A 27072-nucleotide genomic window follows, 5' to 3' on the forward strand; every position below is an offset into this window, starting at 1 on the left:
AGTTTTGCTGAATAGGCGAGCAAGACAACTGAAGAAAGAAGAAAAAGAAAAAGAAAAGAAAAAGAAGAGGGGGGGAAGTTAGAAATCCAGCGATACGTCTTTTCTTTTCTTTTTTCTTTTCTTCTTTTTTTTTTAACTCTTGTAGCTGTGATTGAAAATAGTCGCGTTTTAAACTAAATACAAACACTGGAGCTTAAAGAGGCTATGATGTAGAATTGTTTAAAAAACTCTAAGTATACACAGTCTTCTTTTTGCGTCCTTCCACAGGCATTTTTTTTTATTCAGCTTTAAGCTTTATGATTTTTAACACCTCTTCCCTCCTGCAGGCTGAGCTTGGTGGACTCACAGAAAGAAATCAATAAGCGCTCTGACCCAGTGCCCCCGATCCTAAAACAACGTGTCAGCTCACCGAGTTATAGACCTTCTTCACTGGAAAACACACCTGCAGAGCCGCACCGCTTGGGCTTGGCTTGTGATGGAGGTGCACGAAGCAATAAACAGTTTTGTTTTTAGTCAGAAACCGTGCACACACACCCACAGCAAGGGGCTATTATTAACTCAAATTATACAAATGTCTTTATCAGTATAATGTGATCTGAATATTACATAACATGCAAACCTTCCAACATGGACGATCCACATATACATTTTTTTTTCCTCTACAGGCTGCAGCTTAGATTCTGAAGAGGGAGCAGATGTAAACAAACTATTTTTTTTCTTTTTGTGCAGGCCTTCAGCAAACCACGATGCTACATTTCCAGATTACATGATAATGCGCCGATTGATTATATTAATAGTTTTTCTCTTGATAAACCCTCGTCTGCTTTGCACTGCTCACAGGGACATTCTTGCAAGCTCGGGAAAACACAGTCCTCCATTTTCTGCATTAGCTTCGGCTGCTGTGCATGCAGTAAACAGCAAAAACACACCCTTCAAATGAATAAATCAATGAAGAGAATATAAAGTCCAAGAACACAGATACCTGCGGTTCATTCTAACAAATTTATTGTGTCTCAATCAGCTCGTACGGAACCACTACTGAAATTAAATTACAATCAAATGATCACATCAAAATATACCCTTATTACCTAACAACGGTCAGCTTATGGTGATTTGTGCTCCTTCAAGAATACAAAAGGAAACAAATAAGGGCAAAATAAGAAAAAAAAAAAAGAAAAAATAGAAGAATAAAAGAACTAAAACAAAACTGGGGAAAGCTTCTTACACAAGTTACTTAGGGAGGGAAAATAAATTACCGTTTGGAATAATTCATTCCGAATAAAATATTAAAACAAGTCATTTTGATGAAAAATATAAAGTAAATAAATCAGATCAGTATCTGATCTAGTGATCTATATTGCCGGCTTTACAGAGTTTTTTTTTTTTTTTTTTTTTTTTTGTTTGTTTATTAAAACCTACCAAAGAATACTGCGTACAAAGGGCAGCATTAATATATCCACAGCACCCATTCAGTCACACTTGGCAACAGATTTTTCAGATTTTCTTCCTCAAATAAGTGCAGCTCAAGTCTTTTCAAATGTCTTTTTATGTATTTTTCTTCTATTTGTTGGAAAAAAAATAATATGAATAAAGGAGAAAAATCCACTCACGGCGTCAGAGTCCATTAAATAATGATCAGAAGGATAAAAAAAAAAAGGCAGGTGAAAGAGGTGATCTTTGAGATCAGGCGGGGACAGACAGTCCTGGTCCTGCTTGCTTTTTCTTTCTGGGCTCATGAGGGCCTCGAGATGAGAGAGAGAGAGAGAGAGAATGGGGGAGAAAACAAAATTCCTAATCCTCCAAGTGTGTGTGTTTGTGTCTCTCTGTGTGTGAAAGATCTCAGGAAAGGAAAAATCGTTGATGGAAGCTTCGTGGATGTCACATTTTCTTCAGAATGTTGAAAAAAAAAAATGTGGGGCGTTCAAGTCCCATTTCTAAATGTACAAAATGTCCGCTCCTTTGTTTCTTCAATCAAACACATGATAATGAAGGGAAGTAAAAGTATTTTTTGTTTGTTTTTGGACAAGAGGGGAAGAGTTAAAAAAAATCAAAATCACAACAATACTTGGTTTCTTCTTGGTGTGACTCAATGCGCCAAGATTACCTGGTGGAATGAACTTGTAGTTGTCACCCTCTGGTCGCTCGCTTCACTTGCATCTTTTAAGTAATCTACTAAAAAATGCCCCTGAAAGAAAAAAGCAGAAGGAACCTTTTAGGTTAAGACAATTTAGGGCCTGGAAGAAGGTGCGTTTTGTTTCTGAAGGGAAAGTTGTTTTTGGGAGGAAAAAGGGGGGAAAAGGTTGCTGCTTTTTTTCTTTATTTTCTGTTTTTTCTGATGAAAAATATAGATAACACATTTGCAGTCTCATTCTCACAATCACAGTATCAAAAAAATGTTTGGCTATCTTGGCGATAGTCTGTCTGTTTTTTTCTTTGTTTTAATCAGTTTAATTTCATATAAAATATTCTTGTGTGCTGTTTCTATGTTTCACTGAACATTCTTTTGCAGTCCATGGAGGGGGGCGGTGTTTCTGCACTCACATTGCCGACCTGAGAGTACACATCCTCCGGCGTCTGCGCCACTCCTGGGGGCGTCATCCGTTTTTCCTTCTGTCTCCTATTGCAAAACCACACTCTAACCACCTCTTTCTCCAGCTGCAAGTTATCCGCCAGGCTGCTGATCTCCTGCGCCGACGGTTTGGGGCATTTTAGGAAGTGGCTCTCCAAAGCCCCCTTGACGCTCACCTCGATGGACGTGCGCTTCTTTCGCTTCCTCCCTTGGGCCGCGATCTTGTCGATGCTGGTGGGGCTTCCCGTGGACGAGTCGGCCTCCTCAAGCCACTTGTTTAACAAAGGCTTGAGCTTGCACATGTTCTTGAAGCTGAGCTGCAGAGCCTCGAATCTGCAGATTGTTGTCTGAGAGAAAACGTTCCCGTAAAGGGTGCCCAGAGCCAAGCCGACGTCCGCCTGCGTAAAGCCCAGTTTGATCCTCCGCTGCTTGAACTGCTTGGCGAACTGTTCCAGGTCGTCTGAAGTCGGCGTGTCGTCGTCCGAATGCGGGTCGTGGCTGTTGACGCCACCGTGGTGCTGGTGATGCGGATGCTGGTGGTGATGGTGGTGGTGGTGGCTGCCGTGGTCCAGATCTGGGGTGTCTCCCCTCACCAGCCCGGGGTGCACTAGGCTCTGGCTGCCAGGATTTAGCATTCCGTTCACAGTGAACCCTCCTGGCTGAGAGTAGATCAGTGACTGTTGCTGTTGCTGTCCCCCGGATATAGAGTTGATGTGAGCCGCAGTAGTGCTCCCCCAAGCTCCGGCGTGAGTCTGATGAGGAGCTAAGTGGGGGGGCCTGTGGTGCAGCGCGGTGCCTGTGTGCAGATCGTCTCTGGCCGAGTTTTTCACGTCCTGCTGCTGCGGACTCCCAGTCATCCCAACGGGACTCGACGACCAGGGCGAGCCGGCTTCTGCTGCCGCGACAGCGGCTGCTGCTGCGGCCGCTGCGGCGTGGGGGAGAGATGTCACCCACTGGTGGGCATGGCTCAGCATGTGTCCCCCGTTGCTCGCTGCCATTGCGCCTTGCATAAAGTCACTCTGTACCATCTTAACCGAGGGGTCTCCCCTGTAACCCCCAGACCCGGAGGTAACCGCAGCGCTGCCAGGCTGCATGCCACCACCTCCGGAGTCAGAGTGCACGATGGAGCCGGACGATAAGATGCTATTGCTGGGTAGATAAGGATTGGAAGCCGCGGTGGCCATTCCGTCAACCCTTATGAATATGTTTGTGGATAACCCCCCTCCCTTTTACAGTCACTTCTTTCGAGCAGGCAAATTGTATCTCATGAATTATTCAAACTTTTAAAGTATGGGTAGTTTTTTTTGCAAATACCATGCGTAAAGACGCAAAAAGCTTCAAAAACAGCGTAAGAAAGCTGCATAAAATCCGCACGTAATTACAACATTCTAGTGGCGACACTTAAGCGTGGACATCGGTGAATAAAATTCCAGGTTTTTCAAAAGCCCTTTGAAACCATGTGCAGTCCGTCTTGAAAGTTTCGCGTTGGGGTTGTGGACATTAAAATTCAAATATACAGGGAAAAAGCGGCGTCCCAAACAAACTTCTGGTACTCACAAAAAACAAAAAAGCCACCCAAATTCTCCACAATGTACAAAGTCCCAGTTTATGTCCCCTTTGGATGTGGAAAAACATTAGCAGAGAGTCCTCACTTCTTTTGTAATTCAGTGGCAGATATTTCTCCCTCGCTTTATTCTTTTCTCCCCTCGCTTCTTTTATAGCACTGTCTCTTTGTTCTGTTTTGATGTATATAAACCTGCCAAACCGCAAACTCCCGTTCAAGTACAATCCAGCAGAACAGTGCGCGGCGCTGCTCGCGAGCCTGTCCTCTCATTCGCTGGCTCTCTCTCTCCACCTCTCTCTCTATATCTCTCGTCCACCTCTATCCCTGACAGGCAGCGTGGCCCCGCCCCTCTCCCATCTCTCCCCCCCCCCCGTCCCTCACTCCCTCCTCCTCACCCACAAGCCAGAGGAGACGCGATGTTTACCCCCCGTGCGTGCGCATTGATTGGTTACCCACGGCGTGATTGGCAGATCTCGCCAGCCGTGGCTCCGGGCGCACGAGCCCTCCTTCCGGCTGTTCCAATTGGCTGATTTTTAATTGCAGTCCAAACAAAAACGGGGTGTACAACTTGGTAGTAAATAGTACTGAGGTAGTAGTACACAAACAGAGGTAAATAAAAAGTTTATTTATGAGTTTATTTCTCTGGTTAAAATATTCAAAGCCCATGAAAAAACACGCATGATTCTCTTATTTGAAAGACCTGTTGGCAACACTTAGACCTGTCTGATTTTGTAATATTACAGAGACTGTCAAGGGTTTGATTCCTTCATGGGGCACCCCTGTGAAAAATAGGAAACACTCCACGTGGTTCATGATGAGACACTTTGTGTTTTTATGGTACTATTTAAAGAAAATGAGGGAAACGTTTGATGAAATCTGACTCTGTTAATGTTCTGACCACCACCGGCTCTTGAGGAGTTAACGCACACAAGGTTGCGGGAACGCTTCCATGCGGAAACAACCTCACCGAGGCATGGTGACAGAGAAAGAAAGTGGCAACCAAAACAAGGGCACACTGAGCAGTCCCTGGGGGTGTTGGTGAAGGGTGGGGGTCTAGTGGTGTTGGAAACGTCTGTTTAAGAGAGAGAGAGAGAGAGAAACATCCAGAGATGTAGCACCATCCCTCAAGATGACCACATAACCCCTGAGATGAATGGGGCCTTTGTTAGTTTACGCATTATGGTAGATACCAGAGTTCCACCTGGCTAGAACGAGGCCTGTGGCAGGTGATTTTCTGACAGGATTAACTTTATGTTACACGAGGTTAGAGCTGCATGTCACGCATTCACCCCAAACATTACCTCATAAGCTCCCCAAACCAAAAAAAGATGACTCTAACAGAAAGGCAAATATTAAGCTACCACACCAGTCCCCTTCTTCTACTTCTTCTCATCCCAGCAGATTAAATTTGGACTGGGCTCAAAACCAAAGGGAGCCTCGTGGATTTGTTTACACTGAATAGGCAGGCTAGGGGCCAGAGCCATGGGGGCCCCTCTATTCATTAATATACAGTGAGGATTTCTGTCTAAATTACTGCTGTTCAAATCCACAGTGCGTGCTTTGAAAGGGCGTCTCAGGCGGCCAGCGGAAACGTGACATACGCAGAAGAAGACGAGACAAGCCTCAAATATATAAAAAAAAGTACAACATACATGAAAGGAGAGTCAAAAGCCAGCTCAGGGATGCTCCCCGAAATCACCGCGCGGCGATGCAAACACTTCTCTCTGATATATGATGTGTTTATTATTTATTTGCTTATTATACAAAAAAAGGTCCCAAAGTTCCCTGCTGTGGGGGAGTTCATTTATTCTGTATGCAAAGGGAGGAAAAAAAAGGAGAGAGACTGAAAGAAAAGGGGGGAGAGGAAAAAAAAATCATCCCCAAGTATAACAAGAGACGAACAGTTAGTGCTGATTTTCATTTGCATAAATTTTCATATATTTTAGTGAAAATAATAGCGGAAGCCGAGGAGGGCTCCTGCTCAGTTGAGGCAGAGGAAAGAAAATCTTAGGGAGCAGCGAGTCGTAGGAAACGGAGATAACCATTTTCAGGCTCCTTATGAACAAAGTGAAGCGATTTTTACTACTTTCTTGGACACAAGGTAAGTTAACAATTATCGGGGAAGGTTTATTTTTCGAGAAACGGTCGAGTTGTCGTCTTTTTCCTCGCGCATTCTTGCAGTTGTGCCGCCTGCAAATGACATTTCAGCCCACCTCTGCGCCGATTCCCTCTTATATCTTAGATTTTAAAACGAATTGCAAACGATGTCCTTTTTTTCCTTTTCCCCAATAAACGCGCCGCTCTTTGCGTTTTTTCCCCCACGCACATTTTTTCCACCACCTCCAGCTTTTCTTCAAATAAATAGCGGACAGATGGAGAAACTGCGCTGTTTTGTAGTGAATGTCCACCGAAGAAAAGCGCAATCAATCACATTTTAAACAGGGAGAGAGAGGGAGAGAAAGAGAAGCGGAGACCACTCGGTTGAAACCTCCAGAGGGTTTGCGTTGGCAACAGCAAATCGTTTAATATAAATCGATCATCTGCTGCAAAGTTTGTTTAAAGTTTATAGTGCTGAGCTGTTTGGATTAGTTTGGATTTATTCTTGTTTTGGAGCTCTTTTAAGGTAACTCGAAATTACACTTTCTGGTCACAGAAAATTATTCCCAAGCTCTAGAAAAAATATTATTTTTAATCGTGCGACAACTTTCTCTGCGTCTTTTCTCAAGGCTGATCACCGAGAATGTGAAAGATCTAGAAAAGTTTCTTTGCTACTCCTTATAACCCCCCTCTTTCCCCCTCCTTTTCTCACGGGTTCTCCTTCTCTGATGGGGAGTTGCATTTCTGAACCCCGCAGCCGGTAGCCATGGTGAGCCCAATAAAAGAAGGGGAACACAGGGCGCATTAAGCTGTATGTTTGTGCACTGGAGTCGAGATGAAAAGCACCAGTGCTGGACGGTAACGCGTTACAGCAACGCCAGTGTGAAGACATTCAATGGGTTTATTTTAATTTAAGCAAGTTTACTTTATAAAGTCAAAACTTGGCAATTTATCGTCATATCTGTACGACCAAACAAATAAACCCACCACTTTATGGGCTTGTGAATGCCAGTATTACCGAGTCGCATTAATGGCTGCATTATCAGTCGCTGCTAAGGTGCATTTAAACATGGATAAAAGAAGCGTACGTGCCGCCAGGTGTCGCGCTAACTCGTGATGCAAATAATGCACATTTATTGAGCTTACGCTGCAAAAAAACTGCACATTTTATGTCGCATTTACACGTTTTTCAAACCACAACTTACAACTTAATTTATGGCCATAAAAACTAAAACTGAGCCACTTGTATTTGACTTTTACGAAATCTTTTCACATACTTATGTCAGTCTGACTGAGGCCACTCATTTGGAGACTCAGTGTTTTATGGCTGCTTTCACTAGTAGAATTGATGGCTGGATTTAGTATCGCCTGCTGTAATTTTAGTTGTCAAACACTGCAAATTAAAAAAAAGAGGCTCAGTACTAAAGCTGTGAATGAAATTAGGCATTTTTAAAATAATCTATTCAAACCTATATATATATATATATATATATATATATACACACACACACACACGCACGCACGTGATTGTCACAACCGCCTAGTTGATATGCAAATTGATCCGTATAGGCCCCGTTTTAAGCCAGCCACCGTCTGCAGCAGCCTGCAACCTATACTGTAACTCTGGACCAGCAGGTTGTTTGTGGTAAACATATGAGTAACCTGCAACTTCAGGAATTATTAGCAAATCTGGACTGGATTGAATCATCCCGGGAATTTGGCGCGTTGTAATTTCTCTGTCACGCGTGAGCGGCCTTTCAGTGTTACAGTGCTGCTCTTCATCATCAGCAGCAGCTCTAGCAGCAGCATCATGCAGCTGTTCTGTCATGCTGCAACAGTGAAGGCTGTTGGTTACGAGCAGATTCATAGAACCTCAAAAGTAGCAAAAATTGGATTTTTTTTTTTTACTTGGAGGTGAGGCTTTAAAGGAGATTTGATCACAGAAGCAAAATAACACCAAATTAATGAAAATCAATTTGTGCGCATTACGCTATTGTCTTCCCTCCTTGAAGGCTGATTTTCAGACATGCAGAGTTATGTCAGCCTCAGAAGGTGTGCTGTAGCTGCCACCGCAGCCACATACAGATTAAATTGATGCAATTCCTGCCGCTTTTTAATTATGGCGTACTTAAAGTTGCCTGTGGGCAACATAATTTATTTGCTTCCCCTCGGTCCAGCCGCTAATCCGACATACGTTGAGTGTGTCAGGCCAAACGTTGATTTAAATCCAACTTGCAGCACTTAAATGGTAATGTATACCGTTAATTAAATGAGCTACAGTGAGGCTTTAAACATGCTTTCAATTTCAGACATGAATGGGATTTTTTTCCCTTCTCGGCCCATTCAGACGAGACAGAGGCTCTTTATTAATATCCTCCAACAACCTCTCACTCCACTACTTAATTGCCCAGTATCAGGCCTGCAGCTTGTAAACGCTCCGACTTGCAGGTAAAGATTAGATGTTTGGTGTTATCACAACACTGTGCACTGATGGCTCAGACATGTATCAGCACGACATTTATTGATTTTAGATTAGAAATAAAGACAAATGTCATAATCTGGTGTTTTTATTTTAAATGCAGCTAGTTTTGGACTTACAATATTTGTTTTAAACAATGAAAGCAAAATAATTTAGTTAATAATAGTGTAGATTAGACTAAATTAATTTAGTTTTAATCTGTTAGAATGAGTATCGGTGTTTTTTTAAGGGGGGATTCATCATTCTGTATGACCTGTTGCCACTGACTTTCAGTCCAGTTCTTGTCTTATTTGGCAAACCTCAGCCTTTTCACCTTGTTTCCCTTCTTTAAGAATAGTTTCTTGACAGCCATCCTTCCATGGAGACCATTTCTGATGAGCCTCTGGGTTACAGGATGTCCACATGCATATGTCAGGTCCAGGATTTGTTTTTTTATCTGCTGTAAGCAAGGCCTCACACTTTTTCCTCTGTCCTCCACGTTTTCAGTCCCCCCAAGTGTTTTAAAGACTGATCATCATGTTGGTGCAAAAATACTATTTTATGTCTGTCAAAATGGCATTTTTAATAGATGCAAAGTCCCAAAAGGTCACATTTAAAATGGATCATTTGCTAGGTTGTTTGTTATGTGTTGACAAAACACTCGTTCATTCCTTGAGTTAGGAGCTTTTTAATGCTTGAGAAATTCACAAGTCTGTATTAAACTGCTAAACAAATGAAGACATTTCTCTGAAAAGGGTCAGGTACAAAGATTGAACTGGAAATGAGTTAAAAAGTGGAAAATGTCCAAAGAAAAGCTTTAGTAGATCTTTAGAAAACCTGAAGAGCTGCTTAGTTTAGCATAGTAAGAAAATCCAGCTGCTTGGAAGAGAGAAAAAAAAGAATCTAAATGTTAGAAATCTCAATTGGGGATTAAATGACACAGTTAAGGCAAGTGGCTGCACAACACACACAAACGGCATTAAAACCACTGTCGTGCCGGCTAGTGTGGAGGTGAGTGATGGGCGACAGATCGCCAAAGATAGACTGAAGTGCAGCTTTCTGACTCAGAGGAAGAAAAGGAGAAAGGTGTGTGTGTTTCGCTGAGACTTTGTGTGTCCCATCCCACCACCCATCGCTTATTGGGAGCTTTCATTCTTTGCTACATCCCTCCCTCTTTCTGTCACACACATGCAAACATAAAACAGTATGGACCCATGCAGGCACCTCCTCCTACCTCCAGGAGTGGCATCAAAATAATTTTTTATTGTTTATGCAAATGCTGGTGTTTCTCTGTTTTATTATACTGCATTACACATGCTAATCAAGAATGATATTGTGTATTAAGCTGAGTAATTAATAAATACAGCAAATCCGCTATCAAATCAATGGAGTTGCTTCAGCAGGCTGATTTGTGGCATTCTGTTCATGCCACTCCATAGTCTCAGCTTTTTGTTTTTGTTTGTTAAACAGTGGCGGTCCCCGAGGATAGAGCAAAAGCTGGAGGGGGGGTTGTGGCACCTCCCTGTCCAGGATTACATTAATCAAAGTATTTATTTCCCTCGGGGAGCCAGGCACAAATCACTCCAAATCCCAGTAAAATTGGATAACAGAAGAATTGGTGCACCTAGGGTAACCCCTTCCCACTACTTCTTCTTATTTATTTATTTGTAGCTTTTTTTTTTTTAACTTAATGGATCTAGTTCTATCTAACTTTGTGAAAATAGGGTGGAGGAAAAGGAGGAGGAAGAAGAAGGGGTCATTGAGAAGACAAACAAGATAATTGGATGGAAGCAAGTGCTCAGGTAGAAAAAAACAAAACAAAAAAACAACACTAACCAAATCCCAGACAGGAGTGACTCTGGATATAAAGGTGTACAAATAACAGCCATTCTTTGATTCCCCATCGAGGCTATAGGCCCGTCTGGATCTGAGCCAGAAGCAAGAATAAAAATAAATAAAAAAAATAAAAAAAACACCGGCCCCTAAGATCCTCCATCTGTGATGGATATATTCAACCTCCAACACCAAAGCTGCCTGTTTTCTCTCTGCTAAGTCTTGTCAATCCGCTGGAAAACCCACAAGCAGCAACAAATTCCTGATACCGTCTTTGCACTATTTGCTCAGTAATTATGTGTGATGTTTGGGTAAAGCCTCGATGGCTAATAAATCAACAAATGTTTACAGCCATGCTGCTGCTGATAAGGCAATACATACAGCACCCAATATGTTGCCAATTACAGGTAATGCAAATAAAATAATAGGGCTGTAATTTTTTCTCCATGCGTTGTTGTGGTGACAGTGCCTCGTCTTTGATATTCATGAGGCAAATGGGGAGGAAATGTCTCCTCTCTGTCTTTATGGGCACCACATTGTAGCACAAATTCAGTCCCAATCAGGGATAAATGATGGCCTTGCTACAGTGGAGCCATCATGCGCTCTCTCAAATGCACATTTGTTTGTTTGTAGACACATATAGTGTTGCTGCCATGCATGCTAGGAGGGGTATGAGGGGCAGCCGGAGTCGCCGGCGGGGCCCTGACTCAGAGCCAGGCCTCTCGGGGTGAAGCCTGCCTGCCTTCATGGGGCACAACACATGGGCCATGTGCTTCTACATGTGGAGGAATGCTCCACTTGTGGAGCTCAGAAGGCTACATCTGTGTAGTTGGTGCAAGTCTGATCCACACACAGAGATAGACGACCCAACTGTTTGCCAGCATCTCCCAGCATCTGTCTGATGATCCATGATGCTTAGCAAATGAGCAGAAAATGCACAGGTCTAATGGGACCAGTGCAGGTTGGGTGGAGGGAAAAGTAAAGGATGTGCATGAAGAGTGCTCGAAAAAAAACAGGAAGTAGCTGCAATTATTAGCCACAGTTTTTTTTACAGCTGATTTGAAAATTTATGTAGAATAGTTTTAAAATCTTGAAAGCCTTTTGGTTAAATTACAAGTTTTTGGAATCACTCTATCTGCTTCTGTGGTTTCCCTAACCTGGGTTAGTTATATGAGAGGGTCTGTGTTTTAAGAGAGTCTCTGATTATACAAATAGAGATCAAGGTATGCTACATGATTGTGCTGAATATCTTTAAAAGTAAATCTAAACTTGTTGACAAGCCTCCAAAGGGCTGCTGTGTGTCCTTTGGCCACATTTCGACACTCCTAGAATTATAATCTGCTGCTTCTCCATCAAAGTGTTGCTAGTTAGCTCCAACTTCAAGGCATCTACAGCAACAAACACTCTCGATTTCTGAATGGTGACTCGCCATTGGGGTGGGCGACTGTTGTTGATGATATGGCTGACATGTGCTATTCATGCGCAAGCTTGTGTGGTCACATTCAGCAGCTGGGAAGTCTTGATTCATATGGGCATTATGCACGCTGGACGCTTATGACACCTCTCTGCATTGCCGTGCAGTCAGGCCCATTTGTTTGGAAATGGGTTTACATACATCTTCTTCTCGATGGGCCTCCCTCCTCCTCCTCCTCTCCCTCAGCTTACAGCTTCTGCACACATACACACAAACTGGGTAACTAGAAACAGTCATGAACTAGAATTGAGGACATTTAGATGACGCAATTCAGCTCTTTTAGCCATGTTGGAGGTATTTAGCTGAGCTGCTGTTGTTATAAACAACTGAATTTTATTAGTTATTACATTAAAGCTTGAGCTGTTTTCCTATAGTAGATTTAATTTTCCAATTTTCCACACGGCAACCACCAGCCAATGTGTATGGCTTGATCCTAACTGCATGGATCTCCTAGACCTGGAGAACCTAACTGTATTTCTCTGAATCTCTGAAAATTGCACCAAAAAGCCAGTTTAAGGATTAGCTTGATAGTCTTGCATAAGAAAAATCTGGATTTTTTTTTGTGTTTAACCCAAACAACACCTAAGGAACATTAGGTAAGAAGTCCTCATAATAAATAATATATATTAATACAGTCATGAAAGATAAATGTAACTCCATTATTGTATTGATAGCTTGGTTTCCAAGTTCCGACAATACTGAGAACTGCTGCTACAAGTACTTGTATATTTTAAATAATTGGCGATTTTCTGCCATTGAAATGGGTTTATTAAAATGTGTTCCTCTAATATATATATTCAAGCATGCAGAAAACATAAAAAACAAAACACAGGTCCCTTAAACATGCTCAAAGCACAACAGTGATTGTGAAATCATGAGAAGTGTATGTTTTGTTTCCCCACTTATTAAGTCATAACGTGTTGAGCCATTCTAGTCAGTTTAGTTGAGCTAAAGTTACAGCTCAAATGGATCGTTTAATTAGACTTATTCCCTCGTTCCTCTATACAAGCACAGGAGGAGAATGGATTTGTTGATTCAAGTGGGCCTAACTCTGCAACAACAGGTGATGATATGCTCAGTTTTAGCTCAGTAATATACTTATTCACAAACCAAAACAAAGGACAATTTATCTGGTGACAATTCAGTACTCCATACATTTTATATATATCCATCCATCCATCCATTATCTTGACCGCTTATTCCATTTCGGGTCGCGGGTGAACTGGAGCCTATCCCAGCATTTTAACAGGTGAGAGGCAGGGTACACCCTGGACAGGTCACCAGTCTGTCGCAGATAGAGACAAACAACCATTCACACGCACACTCACACTCACTCCTAGGGAGAATTTTAGAGTGTCCAATTAACCTAACACGCATGTCTTTGGACAGTGGGAGGAAGCCGGAGAACCCGGAGAGAACCCACGCATACACGGGGAGAACATGCAAACTCCACACAGAAAGGCCACCACCCTCAAGGTTTGAACCTCCCCCCAGCTGAGATTCGAACCGGCGACCTTCTTGCTGTGAGGCTGCGGTGCTAACCACCACACCACCGTGCAGCCCACATTTTATATATATATATATATAAATGCAAGCTATCAGTTGTGGTTTTCTCTTATTCCCTGATTGTTCTGTGTATTTTCATAGGTATCAATGTTACTGTGATATCATCAAACAGTGACACAAAAGCTGTGTTTAAGTAAATGAGGAAGAAAACTTGGTCACTGTATTTTTGAGCCCTTATTGTAAACGTCTTTAATTTCACTGAGGAGACTAAAGTTTGTCTCTCTCTTTTGCCAGAATTTGATTTGTGTCATGGTTTGTTTAGATGTGGAAAAGAGTTGGGATTCATAGAAGTAGGTGTTAGGGTTACAGGATTGCAGGATGATTCTTGCCCCAAGAACATGCCCAGAAATTACAATGGGCAGCTAATAATAACTAGCTACTCATAGCTTGCTAATTAATTGCAAAAGACACCCCAAAACAATACAAGAGATTAGGATAATATCAGTAGAAATAAGCTGGAGTCTTAAAAGTCAATCAAATAATAGTAGAAGACAATTACATAAAAAATACGGAGTGCAAAGGTTGCTTTTGCTATACTGAAACAAACATTTGGTATTGTTTGTTTTCATTGTCATTTGATTATGTTTAGGCAAAAAACCCACATGTTTAGGTTTCTGAAAAAACATGGTTTGGACTTATTGCAGTTAGTATATCAGCATGCAATGTCTTCCCCCAAGATTATACCCAGAAATGAGACTGGGGTGCTTTAGCATATCAATGATAATAGCTATGGAGTGTAAAAGTGGCTGGTGCTAGCTACTGTAGCATAGCAGCGTTAGCTGAAGTGTATCATTAATTATTATCCTAATTTCCGTCAACTTTTCAGCAACTGACAAGTGAAGCTGTGAGTTAATTACACTTCTTGACTGCTTCAACTTTTTCATGCTCACAAATCACAAATTTCTTCACAACCTCTTAACTCCTTCATATGACAATCACAAGTAAAGACACCAGACGTGATATTTGGAAATGTGACAACTGCAAAAGCCTTTAGGGAAGTATGACTGAGCGCACTTTGATGCACAATCTCCTGGGCTACTATCCCCCCACCCCCCCGCCATCTCCTCCCGCCTTTTTTGTCCAGGCTTGGTGTGAGCGTTCAGGCCAGCAGCATCACAAAAGCGGCTTTGAGGAGATTGCATGCTGGCTGTCGACCCCTCTGAGCTCACACCCACTACACATTACTCACCAGAAGGCGTTAGCTTGGCCTGCAAAACCAGACTAGGAAACACTGTATGTCACTGAACTGGTGGGGGGAGTAAGTCTGTAAACTTCTTTGGTAAGTTTTTTTTTTTTTTTTTCATGTTGGGGGTAGCTACTATAAATGCAGAGTTGTTAGAGGGATAAAACAATGAAGCACAGAATGGAGTACAATAGAACTTTGTTGTTTGACCATGTTGGAAAATTGCCTCAACATGCACTGTCAGGTCAAATATCCTTCAGCAGCTTTTAGGTTTTGGTTGTCAGCTCATGTAGCTTGTGCGTATGTGTACTACATAAGTGTGTCCCTATTTGCAGCATGGCACATTTAGGTGTGTGTTTTCTAACTGAGGATAATCAAATTAAAAGTACACTTCTGAGAATTTGAGCAGGTTTTCTGCCTTGATATAGACAATTTTCACATCTTTCTTAGTATTTTTCACACTGTGTGAAAGGTAGTGTCACATTCAACGCATCATGTGTCATCAGTTAGGGACAAAACACAACTTTTCATTGCAACATATGGCAACACACATGCTGGTATTTATATATATTGCCTCAAACCATATCAGGGCTGATTGTTGAAACAGGGGAAAAGACTGAAAGCTTGCACTATGCTCACACAACTGCCAAATCAAGGTCTTCCATGGGGACGCCTCCTTTGTCTGCCTGAACTTTAGATAATGCAGGGTGTCATGCAAAATGAAATTACACGCAGCTCTCCTGTGCACAGTGCTGTGCATCTAGTTATCCTCCGAATGTAACCTTCACAGTGTAGGTGTGAGACGAAAGCTTAGCAAAGCATTCTCTGCGGTGACGCCTGTGGTTGGTGACTGTTTTTTAAATTCAGTCCTCCACGTTCTGCATGGCTGTGTTTGTCTGAGACCTTTTTTGGATTAGTTCACAAAAAACAAATCCTCCCAACAATGACTAACTCACGTCTCGCTGCAGCGTCAGCATCTGCCACAGAAACTCTAGTTTAGCCTACACCATGCGTTCTCCTCCAGCTTAAAACTGAATGGGATCGTTATGTAATGCTGCTGTTTCCTTAGTAATCTCATAGTAGGTCTTAAAGACTTTTTATGCAGATAAAACTGCATCCACAGGAGTTTGCATAAGACCTGTGCTTTATACGATAATATTTACAGAATGTAGTGGCAGCTGTCATTAGGCAGCGGACATTCTTTTGAACATATTTTATTTAACCAGCAAGAACAAGCCAATTAGACTTGAATCAAGAAAATTTCAGTTCAATTTCAGATATCACATAAAATAAAGCAGCTCTGTTAAGAAGATGGGAAAAAGAATGGTTCATCGATGGCTCACTGCTGTTGTACTGTATCTCTGAACTGCACTTTGTAGAGCAAGTTGCCAATCAAACTGAGTGGGTGGCACCGTTTTGTTCTCTTATGTGCAGCGCAGTTTCTATTGTTGACATTTCTTAGCTGTATGCTGCTATGGCTCAGTAACGATGGCCACATATTGTTTGAGTTAACGGTTCTTTAAACTGGAAATGTGTTCAAAGCAAAGAGCCAGTGGACACAAACTGTGTTTGGAGGAATAAATGTAAAAGTTTTTATGGGTTTGACCGAGAGCTGAGCTGAACTGATACATGGAAGTAACACAAAGGACGGAGGGCAGTGACATATTAGGACAGGCCAGGAAATGTTCCATGAAAGACCATTTCTGCTGAGAAGAGTTGTGTTTTGCTAAGAAGTGTCATGTAACTTAAGGTAGCATGTGCAAATTAGCTTAAATGTTAAACATTTTAAATAGTTGCTGCTTACTTAAATTAAATGAAACTGACTCAGGTGTGTTGGAGCAAGGAAATATATATTTTATCATACATACATACATAGACTTCATTTATATTTTAAATGTTAAATGAATACTGTCCAATTTCAGGTTTGTGTACAGTGCTTTTTAAAATTCCTTTAAATCATTTCAAAATGGTTTAATTTAAAATAAAACTGAAGGTAAATCTTTGTTTTCATTGTACAACACTAACAGAATTAATACAAAGAAAATACAGCAAACAAGAACAAAGCTGTAGTTTGTAATCATAAGTTCAACTTCCAGGTAAAAGCATGATCAGTTCCAAAGTAGAAATAAATAAATAAAGAAAAAAATGAATGATTGAAATCAAAGTGTCCTTTGAGTATGAGTTGGAAAATTGAATTATAGAGAAATTAAACACAGACAAAGGCAAAAAGACACTGATTATACTGTTTGTTGCTCCAAATACAATGTTCATGTAGCATACAAACTTTATTGTGATGAATTGTTGTAAACTTACTAGATATCCTATTTTTTTTTATCATTTTTTTCTATTTTTTTTATTTGTGGTTCTTGTCAGCTCTTTATAAATACACTTAATCGATTAAACTTAATTTATAATTTGATTTTCATAGAAAGTTCTGGATTATATAAATTCAGTGTAAAGTGCTGAAAGCCTCCTGATTTCCCCAGATATCCACACATATGTGCACACATATTCACTTAAATTTAGTGAGCCGGTACATTCAGACTTCCAAAACAACCCAGCATAAAATCACCAACACACCCATCCACATACACACCAACACACACCTCAAACTACACAGATGTTATAAGAATAGAAGCCAAAAAGAAGAGCAGAAAACTCTGTACTATGTCTGTGAGGAATGCTGAAAACTGAACAAATAAAAATGTGGATGGTGGGAGTAGGGTGTTAAAGAAAAAAAAATTAAATACAATAGAATAGAGCCTTAAAAAGACTAATCTCAGCTGTGCTCTGGACTTCAAACTGATCCACATGTTGACCACAATGTTCTGGTTCTGATTGTAGAGTTCTTTTAAAAAATTGCCATGAGAAGGCCTGAGGGTCCCAGAGGGTTCATTTAATAAAAGCAACTCTGACAAACATGCAGCAGAAACACTATTATGAGTTTCTTCTGAATTATTAAAATGAAACAGGTATTGCATGCTCTTTTCATTAGCACTTGTGCAGCAATTATGTATAATTTTCTTTTCTTAGAGAGACAAGAAAATAAAGAATTATATGATCATCCTGTCTACACATGAAAAAATGTTGCCTTCTGTAGATTAATATCTAAAACGAAGCTTTAAAGGGTTTTAACAGGGCTTTGGTCATTAGAAAACAGAAATATAAAGCTTGATGTTTGCATAATTATGAAAATGGATGCTGCCCCCTGATGACGTCTGAAAGAGAAAGCAAGTAAAGATTAAAATCTATAGCAGGATAGTTGTGGGTGTTGCATTCATTAAATTCTTATTCTGCTGTTATTAACATGATATACTGTTAAAATGAGTAAATGACTAAAAAACAGTAAATAATGGTGCTTGTATGCTGCAGCAAACATTCAGACAGCTTCCATAATGGACCAATCAAAGAACAGCCCCACCGATGTAGTTTTGGCCTCCCAAAAAGTGTTTTTTGTAAAGTATTCATGAAAGATGACTACAGCTGGTAGACAAATAGGAGACAAAATAAGGAAATAATTTCTCCTGAAATGCAGTGTGCAAAATGCTTTGTAGTCAGTCGTGTGTGGAAAAGTGTTGCATATAAGTACATAATAATAGGGAAAATTACCATAAAAGGTTCCAAATTCGACAAGTACACCATGCACACATGATAGATTTTGATAGAATAAGCAGTATTTTATGCTTGGAGGTGAAATATTTGGTTAGTGAAAGCAGAATATTTCATAATTCCATTTTGATACATTAATTTACTTATGCAGTGTGGATATGTGATTGTAATCTCTGCCTTTTTCTTTGTCTTTTCCTTTTTCAGGAGAACCACAATCCTTTTACACATACGCATAAACACATACAGTATAAGTTTGGTCTTCCTGTGATGCTCTTCTCTGTCCCCCATCCTCCCCCTCTGATGTAAAACCTCTGGAGGTAAGGGCCTTGCCTTGTGTGTAAGTGTGAAACGCGTGTGTGCTGGCACCATCTTCCTCCGCCAGCAACAGCGGACGCGCCGTCTCCCCAGCTTCCGTTTCCCTCTGCATGCCTGCTGCTGGAGTATTCACGCTTCAGGCTGTTTTCTTTGAGAGAGAGGCAGAGGAAGACTGAGTATAAAAATATGCAAATGCTATTGTTGAAGCGCAGAGCGAGGGAGGGATGGAGGGAGGGGAGGTGTGCTTCTCTTGCACCTTCTCACCTCCCCCTGCCACTGCCACAGACATGGGGTTGCACCTCCATACCCATCCATCCAGTTTGCACAGAGTTAGAGCACAATTACACCCAGATGTAGAAAGAGGGAACTCAAGGGGACAACAGGACTCAGACATTAAAATATACTGAAGAAAACAGCATTGTGTGTTTCAACTGGAGCCTCTTTAGGTTGTAGACCCAGATTTAAAAAGACAGATTCACTGACACACACAGAGAGAACGATATGAAGATGTAGCTTACAGAGAGAAAAAAAGGAATAAAGACGACTGTGCTTAATGCAGTTGCAATTCTAAAGATTCATGTATCTGGATCCACTAAAATAATGGTGAAAAAAAAACAATGTAAAAAGATGGTTTAAAAAGATCTAAACACAACCTCAGATAAAAACAAAAACAAACAAAAAAAAAAACAAACAAAAAAAACAAACCTACAACAGATTACACTGTGTCATTACTTATTTACCCAAAACTGAGCCAAAAGGCACAAAATGTGTGTGGAAAACTAAGTCCACCCTCTTTACTTCCACAGGAATTAAGAGGGTAAGTAGAAATGTGAGCACATCTATAACAGCTGCTCTGCAACATTTAGGTGTATGTTAACAACATTGCCAAGTAGGAAATACATAAGCAATAATCTTAGGGATGCAATTGTTGCTGCCTTTAACTACGGTTTCAAACTGGCTGCCTATCTTACCAGAAGTGTATGTCCAAGCAAGTTGAGCCCAAGATCAGACTGCAAAAAACCCAGGAGATATATCTCAGACTTTACAGACCTCAGTAACTATGGTAAATGTTAAATTTCATGCGTGCAGTCAGAAAAAAAGACTCAAGTATTACTTATTTGGAAGAATTGCAACAGAAAGCCCCTTTGCTAAAATGGAAATGCCAGCATGGTTCAGGTTTGCAAGCTGACTCTCAGGAAACCAAAAGACTTCTGGAGAAATGTGCATTGGACAGACCAGATCAAAGTGGAGATGTTTGGAGATAACCAAACACAGCATATCAGCACACACACTTACACTGAAGAATAATAGACCAGAATTAAATGCCAAAAATTTGGATTTTTGGCTTATCCATCCATCCATTTTCTGCCGCATATCTGGAGTCGGGACGCGGGGGGAGCTGCCTAAGCAGGGAAACCCAGACTTTCCTCTCCCCGGCCACATTCACCAGCTCATCCAGAGGGATACCGAGGTGTTCCCAGGCCAGCTGAGAGATGTAGTCCGTCCAGCGTGTCCTGGGTCTTCCTCGGGGCCTCTTTCCGGTCGAACCTCTGATTGAGGAGGAGCAGTGTGGTTTTCGTCCCGGTCCTGGAACAGTGGACCAGCTCTACACCCTCGTCAGGGTCTTTGAGGTGGCATGGGAGTTTGCCCAACCAATCTACATGTGCTTTGTGGACTTGGAGAAGGCATTTGCTCGTGTCCCCCGGGGACTCTTGTGGGGAGTACTCCAGGAGTATGGAGTGCCGGACCCGCTTGTATGAGCTGTCCGGTCCCTGTACGGTCGGTGTCAGAGCTTGGTCCGCATTGCCGGCAGTAAATCAGAATCGTTTCCAGTGCGGGTTGGACTCCACCAAGGCTGCCCTTTGTCACCGATTCTGTTCATAACTTTTATGGACAGAATTTCTAGGCGCAGCCGAGGTGTTGAGGGGATCCGGTTCGGTGGTCTCAGGACTGGATCTCTGCTCGGATGATGTGGTTCTGTTGGCTTCATCGGGCCGTGATCTTCAGCTCTCACTGGAGCGATTCCTAGCTGAGTGTGAAGCGGCTGGGATGAGACACTTCCATGTCCGAGACCATGGTCCTCAGCCGGAAAAGGGTGGAGTGCTCTCTCCAGGTCTGCAATAGGGTCCTGCCCCAAGTGGAGGAGTTCACGTATCTCGGGGTCTTGTTCACGAGTGAGGGAAGGATGGAGCAGGAGATCGACAGGCGGATCGGTGCAGCGTCTGCAGTGATGTAGACTCTGCATCTGTCTGTCGTGGTGAAGAAGGAGCTGAGCCAAAAGGCAAAGCTCTCCATTTACCGGTTGATCTACGTTCCTACCCTCACCTATGGTCACGAGCTGTGGGTAGTTCCCGAAAGAAGAAGATCGCGAATACAAGCGGCCGAAATGAGTTTTCTCCGCAGGGTGGCCGGGCTCTCCCTTAGAGATAGGGTGAGAAGCTCGGTGATCCGGGAGGGGCTCAGAGTAGAGCCGCTTCTCCTCCACATTGAGAGGAGCCAAATGAGGTGGCTCGGGCATCTGGTTAGGATGCCTCCTGGTGAGGTGTTCCTGGCACGTCCCACCGGAAAGAGGCCCCGATTTTTGGCTTAGTTTTTGTTAAATAAATAGTAGAACCAGGTGATTAATTTGTATTATAACTTGATCTGTAAAACCTTTCAATTGAAAAACGGGTTGACTTTCTTTTCCACAATATATGACTAATCTAAATCCATACAGCTCTGTCAGTGATAGTGATATAACAAATCTAAGTGGGACTGAACAGACTAGAGAAAGTGAGAAATGGCTATAAAACTGTGGTGTAATTGCAAGGCCACTCACACCCACACAGGTGCTTTGCTCAAGGTAGAATTACATTGCAGTGCTTCATTATGTCATGTTCTGCAGCAAACCTCAGTTTGCACTCTGAGGAAGGTCGTCTGCCCACAACATCCCTGCATGAGCTCATCATTTCAGAGGAGTGCCGCTCTGCTGATGATATTAACTGCATGAACAGTAACATGACAATTCATATATGGCACGCAGTTTTAGTAGGGATAATGTAATCAAGAAAGGAATGCTGTGTAAATAAAAACAGACAGCAATGATTTGCTTATAATCAGTTGATGCCAGTAATGCAATTTAAACACACGCTGGTAGTTTGATGTAGTTTTTGTTTTGCTGGACAGGGCAATTTAGTAGCTTGACTATTTTGCCTCAGAAACACAGTGCTGTAATGAGTGCCAAATGTGGCATGTTTTGCCCAAATATGCAAGAACCTCCCTAAAAAAAAAAAAAAAAAAAATAATCTGAAAAGCAGCATGTGTTACTTTAAAACATCACAGCTTCACAATTTTTCAGAACAGATTTAGTCTGCATTCAGTACATCATTACTTTAACATTGCTAAATGAGAAAAGCCACATTCCACAGGCTTGCTAAACATTCTGCACTTTAGATTTGGCCACAAAGTCGAACCAAATCAGATGTGTGTGTGAATGTGAATCAGAAAACATGAGTGCCAGTGGTTAAACTGAGCAACACTTCCATTAATGTGCAAAGAAAAAGGCTTATTTGCTCGCTTGCCTAGTTGAAATACACAATACGTACTGGGTGAATAAAAAAAATGTGAATCATATCATACCTGACAGAGATTAAAATGATATGACTCACTAGTTCTGGCAAAAAAAGTACATTTTGATATATTATTCAAAATATTCCAAGTTTCTAGCTTTAAGTTTGGGCAGCTACTTCTTCTACTGAACTGTGCCTATACTGCCCCTGTGGTGACAGTACGATCTTGATTATTCGTTTTAAACCAGATGATAAAAACTTGTCTGATTCAGGTTTTCAAAGAATAGCTTCACCTTTGTTTCACTAGTGAATAGAAAAATGAGGAGGATGAGTAGATGGTCCAGGATGCTAATCCACAACTTTGCATGCACAACACCAAATCGAGAGCTATTCAATGTTTTTCTGCTGTCCCTTCACTTTTCCATTCATGCCACTGAAATTAATCTCACGAGCTGGAAGATGTTTAACATATCTTAAAAAATTCAGCAAAAAAACTTCTCTTTTTAATATTTAAAATGTATTTATATTACTCTTAATTGAATTTAGGGGTTAAAAAATAGCAAATTATTGCATTTTCCTTTCCTGGAAATTTAACAGTATTTAGAAATGTGCTTGTAGTATGGATCTATTGTCCATACTACAAGCACATTTCTAAATACTGTTAAATCTAATCTGTTTTGCTTGTTTGGCTTATAAATAGTGTATGAATGGAAACAGTTACATGACTAGATTCGTATAATTAGCTGAAATGCACACCTTCACCACCAAAATGTACAAAATACAGGGGCAGTAGTGATTTCATGATTTTCTATAACATATTTCTCCTGTTACACATAAACACACAAAAGAAGACACTAAAATCAACACACATGTACAAGCATAGCAGAGTGAAGCCCATTTGTAAAGCCCTCACGCTCTCAGGAAGACTTTTTGAAGTGATTATGAAGACAGTTCAGATCAAAGGATTTGACGAGTCTGAGAGTACGCCAAATACCAGGCCGGGTAATCATGCTGAAGCCCCTCCATACAAGATGGCAGTGGTCCCCCCAGCTGCTTTGCAAATGTAATGTGACACTTACGGATAAACAGATTATTAAGAAAAGGCGGGGCGGGGCCGGGTGAAGGGACCACAGAGAAATGTCGACGACTTGTAGAAATTAGAGCCGGAGAAATAGTTTATTTAATGAACTCTGAGGATGGGCAGCGTCAGAGAAATGATGATTAATTCTCCAGCGCTGATACAGGTCTAAATGATATAATTTGGGAATATTAGTGGGAACATTAGATGATGAAGCAGTACTTCTCATGCTGGTATGGTAGTATAGGGGACTCTGGAGGCTGTTTTTTTCCCTCTCTCTTTCTCTTTTCCTTCACTAGTTATTATAGATTAATCCATAATCCTCACCACCTAAAGACATTTTAGTCAGTGAAGCTCAGGGATGGAAGCTGTAGATTTTTTTTTTTTTTTTCATTTTTTTCTGGAATATATCTCTGCTCCTGTTCACTTTCCCTCAGCATGATGTCACATTGTCACATCTTCCACCGAAAATACTCCAGTTTCTCTCAGATGTGATGTTTCATGTGAGCAGAGCTGAAATCAGTTTATGTAACTAGGCATTCTAAATCATAAACACAATTTCATTTATTTAAGACCCGGAATGTGATTGTTTATAATGTATAGGCATTCTGCTGTACTTGAAGGATTTTCTTGTATTTGTAATGCAATGAAAATCAATTTTATTGCTCTTTTGTTCTGTCCCTGCAACATAACACCAAGCTTACCAGGGCAACTGAGTCTTGTAAACAGCAAATGTTTAATTAGATCAGTTTACGGTCCAGTAGAAAATGCAGATCTCCAAATTTGGGGCATATTTAACAGTCTTTTTGATAGATACATGGAGAACAGCCAAAATGAATGTTTTTAGGGAAAAAAAAAACGCTTTATTATGATTAAAATATTGCAATAAATCTGTGCATGCATTATGTCTTTGTTTTATCTGCCATTTTTAAACTGTGCAATAAACATAAACCACCCAAAGCTGAGCTCTCTGCCTTTTTTGTCCTCTAGCTGCTCTTTAGATTAAAAACAAAGTCCTCCTCTTTCATTGTACGATGCGTTTAAAGTGCCCTGAAGTGCTTCACTTAGTCCCAGAGTGTCCATTTGTCCACTCAGAAGAGGGCGTGCATCTTTCTCTCTGCATCTTTGTAAATATGTGCTGTGAATGACCCTTGTGGCTGGGACAAACGTGTCTTTGAGGCTGCACGGACAGATGGATGGACAAGGGGGACTCGGCGACAGACACAGAGGACTGAGGATCCAGTGTGGCCCGTGCCACGTGGTCCAGAATCCTCTTTCATCTCTGTAACCCGTCCACTTCCTGCACAAACACACACAACAACAACAACGCAGCCACAGACAGATGGATGGCTTTAAGCGAAGGATGGGCATTTTAAAATGTTACAGGGAGTAAAATCACACCCTCCTATAAAAACGAACTGTCAAACAGCTCCTGCAAATATCTTCAGTTTGGTTTATTTTGCAAACAGAAATGCCAACAAGCTGACAAAAGCAGTGAGACAGAGGTAGAAATACAAAAAGAAACCCCACAGAGCAGATAAAAATATCTCACCCCAAAACAGGAAAGAGGGAAAAAGCAGAAAGTTCACCAGCAGATATATAGATGAATTTGTCACAGAAGCAAACCGATCCACATCAGCATTGTCAAGCTTGTTTTGTATTAACACACCTGGTGAGAAAACATAATTACCCCTACCCATCTAAAAAAACCACAAGTCACTGTGACCAACACTTCCTTTTACATTTGATCCCAGAATGCAAAAGTCTTTTCTTACAAGTTAATCAATGATATCTGTGAACACATCGCGATCATGTACTTCCACCAATGTAACCCCACAGTTGAAACTTCCTCATTGGTTCAATGTCTCAACAAGACATGTCAATATGATTGGCCAGTACTGAGGGCAGACGGCTATTGACTGGACGGTCATTAGGAGAGTGCGGCCCGCCGGGAGTATCAGGCCTGACACTGCTAATACCGAGCTCTGCCATGTTGACCGCTCTTTAACGAACGGCCATCAGCCGAGTGGGACCCTGGGCATTGACCCGCTGCAATCCCTTACTGCAAGGCTGGAGTGTGAGTAAAGGGCTGTGGCGTGTGGTGGTATTGATCCCTGATGAGACATTGGGGCCACACAAGAGAAAGCTGGAGTGGAGACAAGCTCAGAAAGGAAGCTAGAACGATTTGTAGCAGGGAGAGTGGAGAGTGAGGTTAGAAGTCAAATGAGCAAGAGAAGCAAAGGAATGGTGCGAGAAAATCCTTCTGTTAACATTACAAAACTATATGCAGCACAAAGACATAGAAAAGGGTTATTTAAAGAACTGAAGTACAACCTTGATTCTATAAACGTTGGGACACTGTAAAATGTAATTCAAAACAAAATGCAATGGTTTGCTGAGCTCATAAACCCATATTTTTGTTTCTTAATAGAATATAAACAACATATCAGATGTTGAAACTGAGACATTTTACCATTTCATGGAAAATATTAATTTGAACAGGGGCAAGAAATGGCTGGAGAAATAACTGGTACAAATCCAAAACAACTGGAAGATCATTTGACAGTTAATTAGGTTAATTGCCAACAAGTCAGTATAAAAAAAGAGCATTTTGGAGAAGCAGAGACTCAATGATTTAAAGCTGGGCAGAGGTTCACCAATCTACAACAAACTGCATCTAAAAATTGTCAGAAAAAATGCTTCTAAACATATTCGATTGCAATGATTCTGTCACCTACAGTGTATAATATCATCAAAAGATTAAGAGAACCAGAAGGAATCTCTGTGCGCTTGGGACAAGGCTGGCAATCAAAACTGGAAGCTCTTGACCTTTAGGCTCTCTGACTGCGCATTTTATAACATTCATGATTCTCTTCTAGAAATCTCTGCACGGGCTCAGGGACATTTCCACAAATCCCTATCTGTGAAGACAGTTCACCCTGAAATCCACAGATGCTGGTTAAAACTCTACAATACAAAATAGTGAGTGAACATGATCTAGAAACATCACTGTCTTCTCTGGGCATGTTGACAGTTCTCTGAAGCACAGTGAAAACTGTTCAGTAGTTAGATTAATCAAAATTTGAAATTTGTTTTGGAAACCATGGATGCAGACTAAAGAGGAGAGGGACCATCCAGCTTGTTATCAGTGGACAGGTGAAAAGCCTGCATCTCTGATGGTATGGCGTGGGTAGCCTTCACATCTCTAAAGCTCCATCAATGCTGAAAAGTACATGGAGGTTTTAGAGCAACATCTGCTCCCATCCAGACAATGTCTCTTTCAGGGAGGGCCTTGCAGATTTCAGCAAGACAATGCTGAACCACATCCTGCATCCATCATAACAGCATGGCTTCACAGGAGAAGAGTCCGGCTGCTGAACTGGCCTGCCTGCAGTCCAGACCTTTCACCAATAGTAAGAAAACATTTGTAGAGTCATGAAATGAAAAATCCAGCAATGAAATTCAAGACTGCCAAAAATGAGACAACATTCTTCTCCTAAAACTCCAAATACTGGTCTCAGTACCCCCAAAAGAAGAGATGCTACACAATCGTAAACATCATCCTTTTTCAACATTTTTAAGATGTGTTTAGCTAATATTTTCCATGAAATGATACAATGTCTCATTTTCTACATTTGATATGTTGTTTATGTTCTAATGGAAAGAAAATATGGCTGTTCGGAAGTTTGCAAATCCTTGTATTCTGTTTTCATATATTTTTAACTGTGTTGGAGCTTCTGTTAGGATATTTACAAACAGCTTAGGAGGGGTGAAGAAA

The 27072-nt window shown here is 41.3% G+C and overlaps 1 protein-coding gene and 1 long non-coding RNA gene across 2 annotated transcripts; one reads left to right on the plus strand and one right to left on the minus strand.

Annotated features, from left to right (window-relative positions):
* Positions 1-988: 988 nt before the first annotated feature.
* Positions 989-4360, minus strand: pou3f3b (POU class 3 homeobox 3b). The gene is made up of 2 exons (XM_041978282.1): positions 2542-4360; positions 989-2185 (listed from the first exon to the last, which is right to left on the minus strand). Exons 1-2 carry the CDS (start codon positions 3751-3753, stop codon positions 2087-2089), a joined length of 1311 nt encoding a protein of 436 aa, XP_041834216.1. The 5' UTR covers positions 3754-4360; the 3' UTR covers positions 989-2086.
* A 1790-nt stretch (positions 4361-6150) lies between these two features.
* Positions 6151-19165, plus strand: LOC121635764. The gene is made up of 2 exons (XR_006009528.1): positions 6151-6234; positions 18558-19165. It is a non-coding gene; the product is annotated as an uncharacterized LOC121635764 (long non-coding RNA).
* Positions 19166-27072: the final 7907 nt, after the last annotated feature.

Source organism: Melanotaenia boesemani, chromosome 24, assembly GCF_017639745.1.
Source record: "Melanotaenia boesemani isolate fMelBoe1 chromosome 24, fMelBoe1.pri, whole genome shotgun sequence".
Taxonomy (NCBI): Eukaryota; Metazoa; Chordata; class Actinopteri; order Atheriniformes; family Melanotaeniidae; genus Melanotaenia; species Melanotaenia boesemani.